General features: G+C 38.5%; 1 protein-coding gene across 1 annotated transcript in view; it reads left to right on the top strand.

The window, feature by feature from the left end:
• LOC150100206 (bifunctional purine biosynthesis protein ATIC) overlaps nucleotides 1-13,321 on the top strand; it is a 307,282-nt gene that overhangs the window by 235,805 nt on the left and 58,156 nt on the right. Inside the window, exon 15 of the mRNA XM_090403041.1 lies at nucleotides 11,155-11,228. Coding sequence (XP_090259167.1) covers nucleotides 11,155-11,228 — 74 coding nt within the window. The remainder of the gene's footprint in view (nucleotides 1-11,154; nucleotides 11,229-13,321) is intronic.

Genomic DNA, 13,321 nt, shown 5'->3' with positions numbered 1-13,321 from the left:
ATTCCACTCATTCACCACTCCAAGCAAAAAAAAAAAAAAATCTAGTCCTCACACTTCTACTGATCACACCTTTATTCAACCTCCAGGAAAGACCCCTTGTTCTGGTCCCCTCTAGCGAAGTGCTGAAACATTTCCCCTGCATCTATCCTATTCAATCCCTTAAGCAACTTAAATGTTTCTAATATAACCACTCTTTTTCTCCTATCAACCAACTTCTGCAATTTACACACCCTCAACCTATCTTCATAGGGAACATTCCATAGGCAGGCCACTCACCATCTTGGTCACTCGCCTCTGAATCTTCTCCACTGCTTCCACATCTTCAAGAAACCCAGGGGACCAGACTTGAGCACAGTAATCCAGATGTGGGAATATCAAGGCCTCATAAAGACTAATAACTTCTTTATCTCTTCTTGTTAATGTGTTCTTCAATACCCAAGTGATCTTATGGACTACATTATAAATATGTCCTCTAAACTTTAGCTGTCTGTCTACCACCACCCCTAAATCTCTAGCTTCATCTATTTCCTGGAGTACAGTGCCATCAGTGTGATACACTGCTTGTAATCTATTTATCCCAAAATGCATAACTTTATATTTCTCAACATTAAGCTGATACCTGTTATCTTTTGCCCATACTGACAGCCTATTTATTAATTAGGAATTGTATGCTGTTATTACATTATGGTGGGAGGTCACTACCCAGACCGGTTTCAGCCTTTATTGAGGCTTCATTAGTGAGTAGCTAAACCAAATTAATACCAAAGGGTATAGCGAAAAGAACTTATATACTCTGCTATACGAGTTGTCAAAAAGGTGTACCCATTAAGTTACTTAAATATAAAGAGCCAATAGGCTTTATTTCGGCGATATAAACATTATTTAAATTAAGGGGATATTAAATCCCACATTATTTTAAAACCGAATAAGAAAATCAAAGATTGGAATCAGAGAGTTTCATGCCGAATATAGTATATTAAACTATAATAGTATCGGTGAGCTAATGCATGTAGTCCAAGTACGTAGTGTTAGGTTCTGAATGAAACTAAAATTAAATTAATTTGCGTTTCCTTCAGACTTAACATGGGTTTGCATTTTGAAACTTATATTGACATATCAGATGTACTAATTACTTGCAACTTACCAGAAACATTACTAAATTGAGGATATTTTCATTACTTCATGTTATGATGTAAATATTGTAAATTGTTTATGGTTTAAACTTTGCTACTTTTGTGTAAACACTTGTAAATTGCTGGGAGAAACGATAATCAAATTAAGTACAAATGGCCAGAATCTAAACACGTGCTACAAGTATGCGTGCACCAAGTTAGATAAGCACGCAGTTCCCCCCCCCCACACACACACACCGAAGAGCACACTAGAGGAGACGTAGGGTGACATGGAAAAAGGGGAGGAGAAAAGCGATGACGTAGAAAGGAAGGATGGTGCACGATTTAAAAAGCATAGCAGCGCCTAGCAGAAGCTCTCTTGCTCTTGTGTTTTGGAACCTCCTTGTGGCACCTTCTCGTCCCCCGTTTTTGACGAGGTCATCGAGACAAAGACTGAGGGAGCATGCCGTGATATCCATGAAAGTTTGCCGGTCAGCGATCAGCCCAGCAGAAGGAAGCCTCCGATTTCCCCGGAGATAACTTAACCATGTTGAGCCAGTTGACCAGAGAACAACAAGCACTTACTTTTGGCGGCGGAGATAAGTCCAGTGAGATAAGTCCAGGTGATACAGTGTGGGTAGAACGAACCAGGAGTCGAGAATGAATGTCCAGTCGTGATGTGTGTGATGGCTAAATAGTTCCCCAGCAGTTGGTAATGTACAGTCTATGTATTAATAAGTAACTGTGTTTAAGAAGAAAGTCTGTAACTATAGGAAGGACTTTAGAGATTGTTTTCTTTTAAAGTAGAGTAATTATGAGATTTTAGTGAAGGAATTAGCAGAAGCACATGGAGCTAATTTTGTGATTCAATAAGTAAATATCCTTTAGTATTGAAGTGTACAGAAGAGCATGATTGATCTTAAAATAGAATTTGTTTACTAGAATTGATGTTTTTTTTTTTTTTTTTTTTGCATGCTATGATAAAAGTAGAGAGTTTGAATAACTATGCTCATCCTTTAGAATTAGTGGATTAATATATCAGTGTATGTTCATAAAGTGTAAGATGTCTGAATTGAAATTAAATTTTTTTTTCTTTAAGTTTAACTGATGACTTGCCTGATTTTTTTCTCTATTGCCCTTTCTCATTAAATTCAGAGCACAGTGGGAGATAAATTAATAGGGAGGCTACGACTGCAAAATAAGTTATAGTGAATTAAGATAGTGTACTAAACTGTGTTCTGGTTCCTTGATTTTGCACTCTTTGTTAATCTAGGATTCAGGGTGGCGCAGTATAATGGAAATTTTCCCTGAATCCGATAAAGGAATGAGATCCAGTATTGAAACAAAGGAATTGGTATTGTCCATTAGCAATCCCTTTGTCTTCTAACCACTTGCATTGTTCTTAAGAGTGAATAACGGCCCTGAGAGAATATTGAGATTGATTGAAATATAGAGTAAAATTGACAATTAAAATAAGGCAAAGTAAGAGAAGTTAATTAAAGTATTGAGTTAAGAACAATAAGTACAAACGTATCCATACAAACATTTTACAAACAACGAATAACAGATAAAAATTTTACAATGTCGCAGTTTGACAGGATTTGATTTATAGACCTAAAGTACAAAAATTAAATAAATCAAAGTGAGCAGGTTATAGAGTAAATCAGGCAAGCCTAATATTAAGAAATTTTGGAACTTAGATATTGTGAAAATTGTAACTGATATATCAATATAGCACTATCATCAAGTACAAGCATGGACGATACTGAATTTTTCAGAACAGTGAATCCACCGCAAGTCTTCCCACCATTCTCTGGGGAGAAAACCGACAATGTATTGGCATTTTTTACCTACTTCGAAGAACTAAGAAAATTGGCAAATTGGTCTGACTTTCAGTTACTAATTTTACTTAGGAGTAAGTTAGTAGGAAAAGCAAAGAACTTCCTATATTCCTCCCCAATTCTCAAAGAAACACTAGACTACAAAAAATGTAAGGGATCATTAATCTCAGAATTTTCCTACAAAAAGAGTCCAATCCAAGCTTTAAGACAGCTTTATAATTGTGTACAAGGCAACAAAGAAAAAGTAACTAACTATTTAAATAGGATGGTGACCATTGCTAGGTCCATAAGAATTTCCCCAGAAGAAAGACCTCACCTGGAATGGATCACATTCCAACAATTTAGGTCAGGGTTGCATGAAAAATTAAGGGAGGTAATATACAAGAAGAAAGCCAATAGTTTAGAAGGGTGCTATGAATTGGCCAAGAAAAGAGAAAGGATACATACTAGAAGAGATGAATCAGAAGGCTTCAATGAGACAAATGTTAATGCAAGACTATGGTGCACAATTGCCACCTCTATCTACCCTAAATTGCCTCTCAGACTATTATTATTATTTATTATTATTACGGGTATCTCCATGGAGTCAGTAGACTCATCGCGGGAGACCCAAACTAGCAAAACAATATCTGTCATATCTCTTCTCGAATTCATTTACAGACGAAGAGCTCACAACTAAGTCAGGCAATGAATTCCACTCATTCACCACCCTCCAGGCAAAAAATCTTGTTCTGACACCCTTGTTAACCACACTCTTCTTTAATTTCCAGGAATGACCTCTTGTTCTTCCATCACTATCACACAGCTGAAACATTTCCCCTGCATCAATCCTATAAAAACCTTTCAGTAATTTAAATGTTTCTATCATATCCCCTCTTCTCCGCCTATCAACCAACCTCTGCAGCAATCCACAAGCTCTCAATCTATCAATGTAGGGAGCATTTTTTACATCACTCACCAACTTGGTCACTCTTCTCTGAACGCTCTCCACAGCCTCCTCATCTCCAAGGAATTCAGGTGACCAGACCTGAGCACAGTAATCCAAATGTGGAAGTATCAATGCTTTATAAAGGGGAATAATAACCTCTTTATCTCTGGATGTCAGTGTGTTCCTCAACAACCAAGTAATCCTATGTGCAATCTTGGACACCTTAGCAATGTGTCCTCTGAACTTCATCTCCCTATCTACCAACACCCCTAAGTCCCTAGCCTCATCAATCTCTTGGAGTACTGTTCCATCAGTGTAGTACACAGCTGGTAATCTTTTAATCCCAAAATGCATGACTTTATACTTTTCCACATTGAATTGTCATCCATTATCTTTTGCCCATTCTACCAGCTTATTTAAATCATCCTGCAAACTTTCAACATCAGCTTGATTTTTTATTGCGCTACCCAACTTTGCATCATCAGCAAACAACTGAATATCTCCCTGTAAGCCATTTCCTATATCATTTATATACAAAATAAACAACAATGGCCCAAGCACAGAGCCCTGAGGCACACCACTGGTCACCTGCCTCATCCTGGACTCGGCTCCTCCATACACCACCTTCTGGTATCTCTCCTTGAGCCATTCTCCTATCCATATCACCAATTTAGTATCCATTCCCATCTGCTCCAATTTGCGTAACAGTGTTCCATGGGGTATCCTGTCAAAAGCTTTAGCAAAATCCAGAAGTACCACTGTGTAGCCAGTTCCTTTGTCCAACTCAGATGTCATTCTATTATGAAAAGTTAATAGATTGCTAAGGCAGGATCTACTTTTAACCAAACCATGTTGGCCTCTATAGCGTATCATATCCTGATCCACCCATTCTTGAATTTTGTCTTTAACCAACTTTTCCAATACTTTTACCACTACTCCTAAGATGGTGATTGGTCTGTAATTAACTACCGCAATTTTAGAGCCACCCTTATGCAAAGGAACCAATTTGCCTAACTTCCACTCCCTAGGGACCATACCAGAGTTCAAACTTAAATTAAATATCCAAGTAAGAGGGGTTGACAATTCATTTGCACATTCACACAACACCCGAGCTGATATTCCATCTAAGCCTACACCAGCGTTTGCATTTAAATTTTGCAATATATTAAATACCTCTGATTCTTTAGCTTCAATTCTCACATTAGTTATTGCTACAGGTACAGAGATATCCTCACTTGGGTGATAGACTTTTGAAAAGTGATCACTCAGTAACTCGACTATTACATCTGATTTTGTCACCTCAATACCATCAGCACCCACTAAAGTTATCCTTCCGAAGTCATTCTTCCTTTTACTTGCTACATAGCGGAAGAACTCTTTGGGATTACCCTTGATCTCTTTGGCTAAGGTCTTCTCATAATCTGATTTAGTTTTTCTTACTATGCTGGTAACCTTTCTAGCTTGAGCCTTGTACTGCTCATGAGTGTACTGATTGCCTTTCTCCTTGTAAATTCTCCATAACATTTTCTTTTTTTTGCAGATCAAGCTTGATGCTACTGCTCATCCATCGAATGCCTGCCTTGTTTGACTTCCTGACCATGGGGACACAATCTGATATTGCTTTCCTCAGATACCCGCTGATTTTATCCCCTGCACTGCTAACATCTTTCCCCTGCAATATGTTCTGCCATGGGATGGCTGCAAGCTCGCTCCAAAGCTTGTTATAATTGCCTAACCTGTAGTTCCGTATATGCCCCTTCTTAACAGAAAAATCCAGAGATTTTGCAACCTCCCAAGCCAGTACCACATGATCGCTTTCACCAATTAACTAGGAGGTAACGAGGACACCTTACTTATGCATATAACCTCTGAACCAATAACCAGGTCCAACACTCTCACACACCACGTGTCCCTTCAGTTATGTGCTGTTTCAAGTAATTATCTCGTTGAAGATGTATGAACTCCATTTCCTCTTTGCGACGTGATATTTCCTCCTTCCAATTGATATCACCGTAATTAAAATCCCCCATAATAATTCCTAAGCCTGCACTCATTGCACTAATTTGCTGATGCATGAATTCAATATCTCCCCCTGTACTCTCTGGCCTATAGCAGCATCCAGCTGTATATTTGGTTGCATTGGTCACTATTTCGCACCAGACTGCCTCAAATGAACTCATTCACATGTCTATCATCTTGATATACTACTTTCTTTGGCTGCAACACATCAGCTATCATCAACAGTACTTCTCCCCCTGTTCTATTTTCTGTATCCTCCCTGAAAATACTGTATCCATCGCATTCAATTCCAGTGACCACATCTTCTGCTGACAGCCAAGTTTCACTAATGCCTACAACTTTTGGTGAGATTGCACTGACTAATGCCAAAAAATTCTTCTCTCTTATTTCGAATGTTTTTTGCATTGGTATACAAAAATTGCAGATTCCCTCTAGATCTTGTATGCCCAATTACTTCAACTTGTTCAGAAAACAGTAACTTCTTCAATCTTCAAACTTCTTCAATGCCTATACTCACGACAATAAGAATATTTGTCAGAAGCTCGATAAGGACGATATGGTGCCATTGCACAAAGAGACTACAATAAGGGATCAGCAGAGAGACAGAGGAAAAGAGAGCAAAGCACCCAAATCAAGTCCGCCCAAGGTGATTAATTCCAAATTGCTAGGGAATCCTAAATTCAAAATGGATTGTAGAAGTGAAGGTACTGTTATTAAGGCCCCAAATGTCACTAGCCACAAGCCAGATACTCTGAATCACGAATTTTACAGGATGCAAAATGTGGCAGTGGCGGAAGTTAAAGGACGACTACCCTTGTCACTTGTACAAGGTCTAGTTGAAGAAGTTCCATGTCAAATACTACTAGACACTGGAGCTCATATAGTGGTCATTCCCCTATCGCTAGTAAATAAGTTCATAAATAACTTCCCTGATAACACTACCCAACTGCATAATCCAGTAAAAATTACTGGAATTGCAAAAGTTGTTACTTGCAATAAAAAAAATAATGGTCAATACCCTGTTTTCCGGTAAAATTTTCCCATGAACTCCTTATCCTTCCAGAAATAGCTGACACCAGTGACCAAGTAATTTTGGGTCTGGACTTCCGGGAAAAACACAATTTCATGTGTGATTTTGCCACAGGAACTATTTCTATATGTGGGGTGAAATATCACCCAATGTTTAAAAGAGGGAACGTGATGCACTAGAAATAGAGATGGTAAGCCCAGAGAAGAATTAAGTGACAGGAAAAGGAAGTTGCTGCTCAATGCCATCAGCTCTCCAGAATCTGAACAGGGGAATTTATTCAGGGGATGTTCAAACAATACCCTCGAGTCTTCACAGAGGATAGCTCGTTGTCATGCACGGACAAAGTAGAACATTCCATCCAAATCACGACCGATTCACCCATGCACGTTAAGCAGTACCAACCCCCCCCCCCCTTAAATACCTAGATTGACTTCAGACCTTGTTACAGGATTATGAAAGGGCCGGAATCATAGAGAGGTCAAACTCCAGATGGAACAGCCCTTTCATATTAGTTGAGAAGCCTGATGGAGGGTTAAGATTTGTTTTAGACCTGCGTGAGGTTAACAAGGTCACAAAACCTATTGACTTCCCTCTTTGCAACATCGAGGAATTGTTACTAAGTCTTGAGGGAGCAAAATTCTTCTCGAAATTAGACCTGAACTCAGGCTATTTCCAGATCCCTCTTAGGAAAGAAGACAGACAGTACTTTGCCTTTACGACTCGATGGCAGAAGTATCAGCTCTGTCGACTTCCTCAGGGAGCCAGGAACTCAGCCATGAGCTTTCAGTGTCTAATGAACACGGTTCTCTCGGACATACTAGGGAGGGGAGTCGTGTGTTGCCAAGATGACCTGTTGGTCTACTCTCCAGCCCTAAATTCACATAAACAGATTCTCTTAGTGGTGTAAGATAGGCTGGACAAAGTGCATCTTTCATTGAAATGCTCTAAATGCAAGTTATTCATGAAAGAGGTTGAATACCTGGGACATATTGTAAGTGAGGCTGGAATAGTCCCCACTCAAGGGAACATTACTGCCATATTGAAGGTGAGAATTCCAACGTCGGTCAGACAAGTTCGGAGATATTTGGGAATGATAAACTTCTACAGAAAGTTCATTCCCAATTGCTCACAACTAATGCAACCAATAGTCAGACTGACTAAGAAAGGGGAAAAGTTCTTTTGGGGGGAAGAGCAACAACACGCCCACAAGTCTTTGAATTTAGCGCTAACCAAGTCACCAGTTCTCACTTACCCCAACCTAGGAAAACCTTTCTATCTTTCAGCAGATGCATCAAACGACACCATTGCATCCATTGTGGAACAAGGAGAAGGGGAAGAGTTTAGGCCAATTGCCTTCCTTAGTCGAAAGCTTTCTTCCTCCGAGAAAAATTATTCAGTCATTGAAAAAGAAACGCTGGCTATTGTCCATGCCCTCCAGAAATTTAGATATATGTTGTTAGGACACAAAGTTTTTTTACGATCTGATCATAAACCTCTAACCTTCCTTTCCTCTATGAAGGACAAAATCAGAGGATCATTTGATGGGCTCTGGAAATGCAAGAATTCCAAGTAGAAATAAGTTATATCCCGGGGAAAAACAATGTGGTTGCTGACTACCTTTTCAGAGCCCTGGACAATAGAACAGAAGAGAACACCAACACAGATGGAGATGTAATTAACTCCATCCTCAAAGCAGAGGGAGTGGAAGAAAACAGAAACAAGTCCCCCCATCTTCAAAATTGGGAAAAATCTGTTATCATTCAAGCACAAAGACAAGATCCAACATGGGGAGGGATATGTCAACGGATCTTAGAAGGGAAGAAAACCATAGAAGAGCATTCTTTTCTGCATACACTATACTTAGACAATGAGGGTCTTCTGCTATCAAAACAAAACATCACTGGACGATGGAAGGATAAGATAGTAGCTCCTACGGTCATGTGATCCCTTGGATACTGCACTCCTTTCATGACGCAGACTTAGCTGGTCACCAAGGTTTCCTTAGAACATGGAGCAGAATAAAAGACAGATATGTATGAAAGGGTATGCGAGGAGATGTCAAGGCTTATGTATCCTCCTGCCAACTTTGTCAAAAAAAAAAAAAAAAGTCAAGTAGCAGTGGAAAGGCCCCCCCCCCCCTCTTCCACCCTTCCCCATTCCCATGCGTCCATTTCAAGCTGTGGCCATGGACATCATAGGTCCTCTTCCAACCAGTCAGAAGGGAAACAGGTACATTTTGGTTGTGATTGACATGTTTTCCAGGTTTCCTGAGGCCACAGCTATGAAAGACCAGCCGGCTCAGACCGTGGCTAACAAATTATTCAAGTTAATTATTTCAAGATACGAAACCCCCCAAACACTCCTCACAGATCAAGGCCCGAATTTCACAGCTGAAGTCATGCTTCAGTTGTGCAAACTATTAAAAATAAAAAAGTTGTTCACCACTCCCTATCACCCCCAGGGAAATGGGATGTGTGAGAGGATGAACAAAACCTTGAAGCAGACACTATCCAAGCTAACCAGTAGCCAAATATCAAACTGGGATAACTTCCTCTCGCACACCTTCTTTGCCTGTAGAACAGCTCTACATGCTGCCATAGGAGAGGTTCCTGCAGTGGTATTATATGGGTTTGAACCGTTATTCCCTACTGATTTTAGAAGCTCCCAAGCAAACACGGGTTTCCAGACATTGACCAATACCTAAACAATATAATAAATGAGAACAAAATTGCATACGATTTGGTGGCAGAAGCCAGCTATAACAGTTCACAAAAGACTAGGGCATATGCTAACAAGCTGAGAAAATACAACGAATTAGAGCCCGGAAATCTAGTACTCCTGAAGCAACAAGAAACAAGGGAAACTAGGCAAATGTGCAACTGGGCCTTATAAAATCGTCGAGAAGACCTCCCTGGTGAATTTTAGAATAATAGAAACAACAGGCAGGAAGAAAACACTAGTTGTTCATTCAGACAGGCTAAAGTTGTTCAAGTGTAGGCCAGACCGACTAGTTTGTCTGGGAGATTCATTGGATAGGATATGGGGAAGAGAGGGGAACTCCCGCAAGATAAATGACCACAGGAGAGGTATCGAAGGAGTAAGGCACCCTAACCCAAGACAGAGGAATAATACTAGGGATGAAGAGGAACATTCCATCCCTGATGAAATCTTCCATAATTACATACATAGAACCCATACTAAACCAAATGAGAGAGCCTCAAATGATGAAAAGAGGGAGGAAAGATGCATAAGTGGTGATGTAGCAGAGAAATTTGTTCAAACAAGGTACGACCTGAGACCAAGGAGGAAGCAACACCTCCCCCCCTCCCCCCCCACACACATACACAGAGAATTCACAGGAATGACAACAAAAAAAAAATTTTTTTTTTCTTTATAAAATTTTTTTTGATGAGAGAGAGAGCCTTTGTTAAGTTCTGAATGTAGCACAAACTCGGGCAACTCGCAGCAAAGGTGGTAAAGTTCTGATCCCTATTCTTGGTATTTTCCATAATGTAAAACACATTTCCTAGGAAATGTATGCTGTTATTACATTATGGTGGGAGGTCACTACCCAGACTGGTTTCAGCCTTTATTGAGGCTTCATCAGTGAGTAGCTAGACCAAATTAATACCAAAGGCTGAAACCGGTTATTACATTATGGTGGGAGGTCACTACCCAGACCAGTTTCAGCCTTTATTGAGGCTTCATCAGTGAGTAGCTAGACCAAATTAATACCAAAGGCTGAAACCGGTCTGGGTAGTGACCTCCCACCATAATGTAATAACAGCATACATTTCCTAGGAAATGTGTTTTACATTATGGAAAATACCAAGAATAGCGATCAGAACTTTACCACCTTTGCTGCGAGTTGCCCGAGTTTGTACTACGTACTTGGACTACATGCATTAGCTCACGCTAGTAGTCGCCGATACTTTTATAGTTTACTATACTATATTTGGCATGAAACTCTCTGATTCCAATCTTTGAGTTTCTTATTCGGTTTTAAAACAATGTGGGATTTAATATCCCCTTAATTTAAATAATGCTTATTACAATTTTTTAAAGACCTGATTTTTCTAGCATGTGTTTTAGTATCTTGGTTTGCTTTGTTCAGAATGAAAACAAAATGATCTGTTAACAGTATGTGTATATATAGCCAATAATGATAAAGACTAAAAGGATATGTATTAGCTATTTTACAAATGTTAATTTGTTCTCACGTAGGTAATAGGAACAGGAGCAGGACAGCAATCCCGCATCCATTGCACTCGTCTTGCTGGTGACAAAGCTAACATCTGGTATGCTGATTTGTAAAGTTCTTTCATATGTTATTCTTTATTTTATATTTCTGGAGTTATACGGCATATCTGTATAACCTGGATTAATATATTATATTATGATTTTTTGCATGCATGCAATTTCTGATGTTATTAATGATAGTTGATTTCCTTTCAGCATATTTTTTCCAACAAAAAATGCAAAAAAAATAAAATAGGAAAAACAAATTCTGAAGTTATTATATATATATATATATATATATATATATATATATATATATATATATATATATATATATATATACATGTGTGTGTGTGTGTGTGTGTTCCTTCAGGGGGAGTCCAAGGATTCATCCAGGAAGGGTAATTTTAGTTCAGCATATCTTCCTCATCTGGCCAATACAGGTTGAGGCTACCATGAACAATAATTTTCAAGTCTATTGTCAGTCAAGTTATTTAGACTTTTGTAAGAGTTCAGACTACTTATAATTTTGACGTTTTCTATCCATTTTCTCCTAGTAATTTCTTTCCTTAGTTGTACTTTTAATTTTTAACTTTGTAATTTTAGTTCATCATCATCATCATCACAAACCATGCGCTCACTGCCCATTGGTGTCTGATGCCTCCTTCACTATCTTCTTCCACCCTTTTTTGTCCATTGTTGCAGTTTCTGTACACCCATTCTACACCAGTCCTTTATATCGTCTATCCATTCTCTGTATGGTCTACCTCTTCTGTTTAAATCATCCAAAATACTAAACGTAAATGTCTTTATCTTCCGGTCCTCACTTGTTCTACAGATGTGTCCAAATAATTGCAGCTTCCGTTTTATAATCTTCTGCATTAGATTCTCTTTTGGTTGTATCTTCCAATAGAGCTCTTCATTTGTGATTTTCTGTACCCATCCTATTCTTAGAATCTTCCTGTAACAAGTTCTTTCAAATGCCAAAATTCTTTTTCTTGATTCCTTATTTATTACCCATGTTTCAGATCCATATAGTACACCGCTAAAGATGCATGTTTCCAGTACTTTTTGTTTGCAGGCTGAACTCACTTTACTTTTCCAGATGTTATCCTTCAGATTTGTTCTTCCCTTTGCCATCCTGATCTTTATTTCTTTTTTACAGTCCAAATCATAGGTCACTTCCCAAATATGTTAATTGTTCTACATTTTCTATATCAATTCCATACACTTGTATCTTTTGTTTCATATTCTTCTCACCAAATTCTTTGTTTTTTTCAAGTTCATAACAAGTCCAAATCCCTTCCCTTCCTCATTTAACAGTTTCAGTGTTTTTTTGTAGTTCTCTTTTGTTTTCTTCTATAATAACAGTGTCATCTGCAAATCTCAGATTGTAAATTCTCATTCCGTGTACAGATATTCCTTTTGCAGTTTGTCCATTGCTCTTTCTAAATGTGCAATGAAAATGCTTGGTGATATTGGGTCCCCCTGTCTAGTACCTCTGCTTGTTCTAAACCATTTCCCCAAATCATCACCTATTCTAACTGCATTCTGATAAACATCTTTTAATACAGCTATTAGTTTTTTTATCAATTCCATAGGATTCCAGAACTGCTAATGTCACTTTCTGGTCAATACTGTCAAATGCTTTCTGAAAATCAACAAAGCAAGTATATATATTTTTGTTTTTTTCCCTGGCTTTCTCTGCTATTAACCTCATTGTCAAAATCAATATTTCTGTCAATATCATCATCATCACCATCACTTTACCAAGGTGACTTGTCAAGATAATTGTTCTATAATTTTTACATTCTAGCTTACTTCCTTTCTTTTATAATGTCACTAATATTGATTTCACCCACTCCTCTGGCATTTTCCCTTCTTTCCATACCATATTACATAGTTGGTGCATTTCTGTAACCATACTTTCACCACCATATTTAATCATTTCTCCAGTGATGTTATCATTACCAGGACTCTTGTTGTGTTTTAGCTGTCCTATTGCCTTTTTCTACCTCTCCTCTTAAAATGTCCATATCATGCTCATTATCTGGTGGTGGTACCTGCTTCAATTCTTCAGTCAGTTTCCCAACACTATCTAAATCTAGTTTTCCTTCATATATAACTCACTATAGTATCTTGTCCACCCCTG

Source organism: Typopeltis vanoorti, chromosome 13 (genome assembly GCF_054136105.1).
Source record: "Typopeltis vanoorti isolate ZY-2024b chromosome 13, IOZ_Tvanoo_1.0, whole genome shotgun sequence".
NCBI classification, from domain to species: domain Eukaryota; kingdom Metazoa; phylum Arthropoda; class Arachnida; order Uropygi; family Thelyphonidae; genus Typopeltis; species Typopeltis vanoorti.
This window is presented reverse-complemented; position numbering and strand designations above follow the sequence as displayed.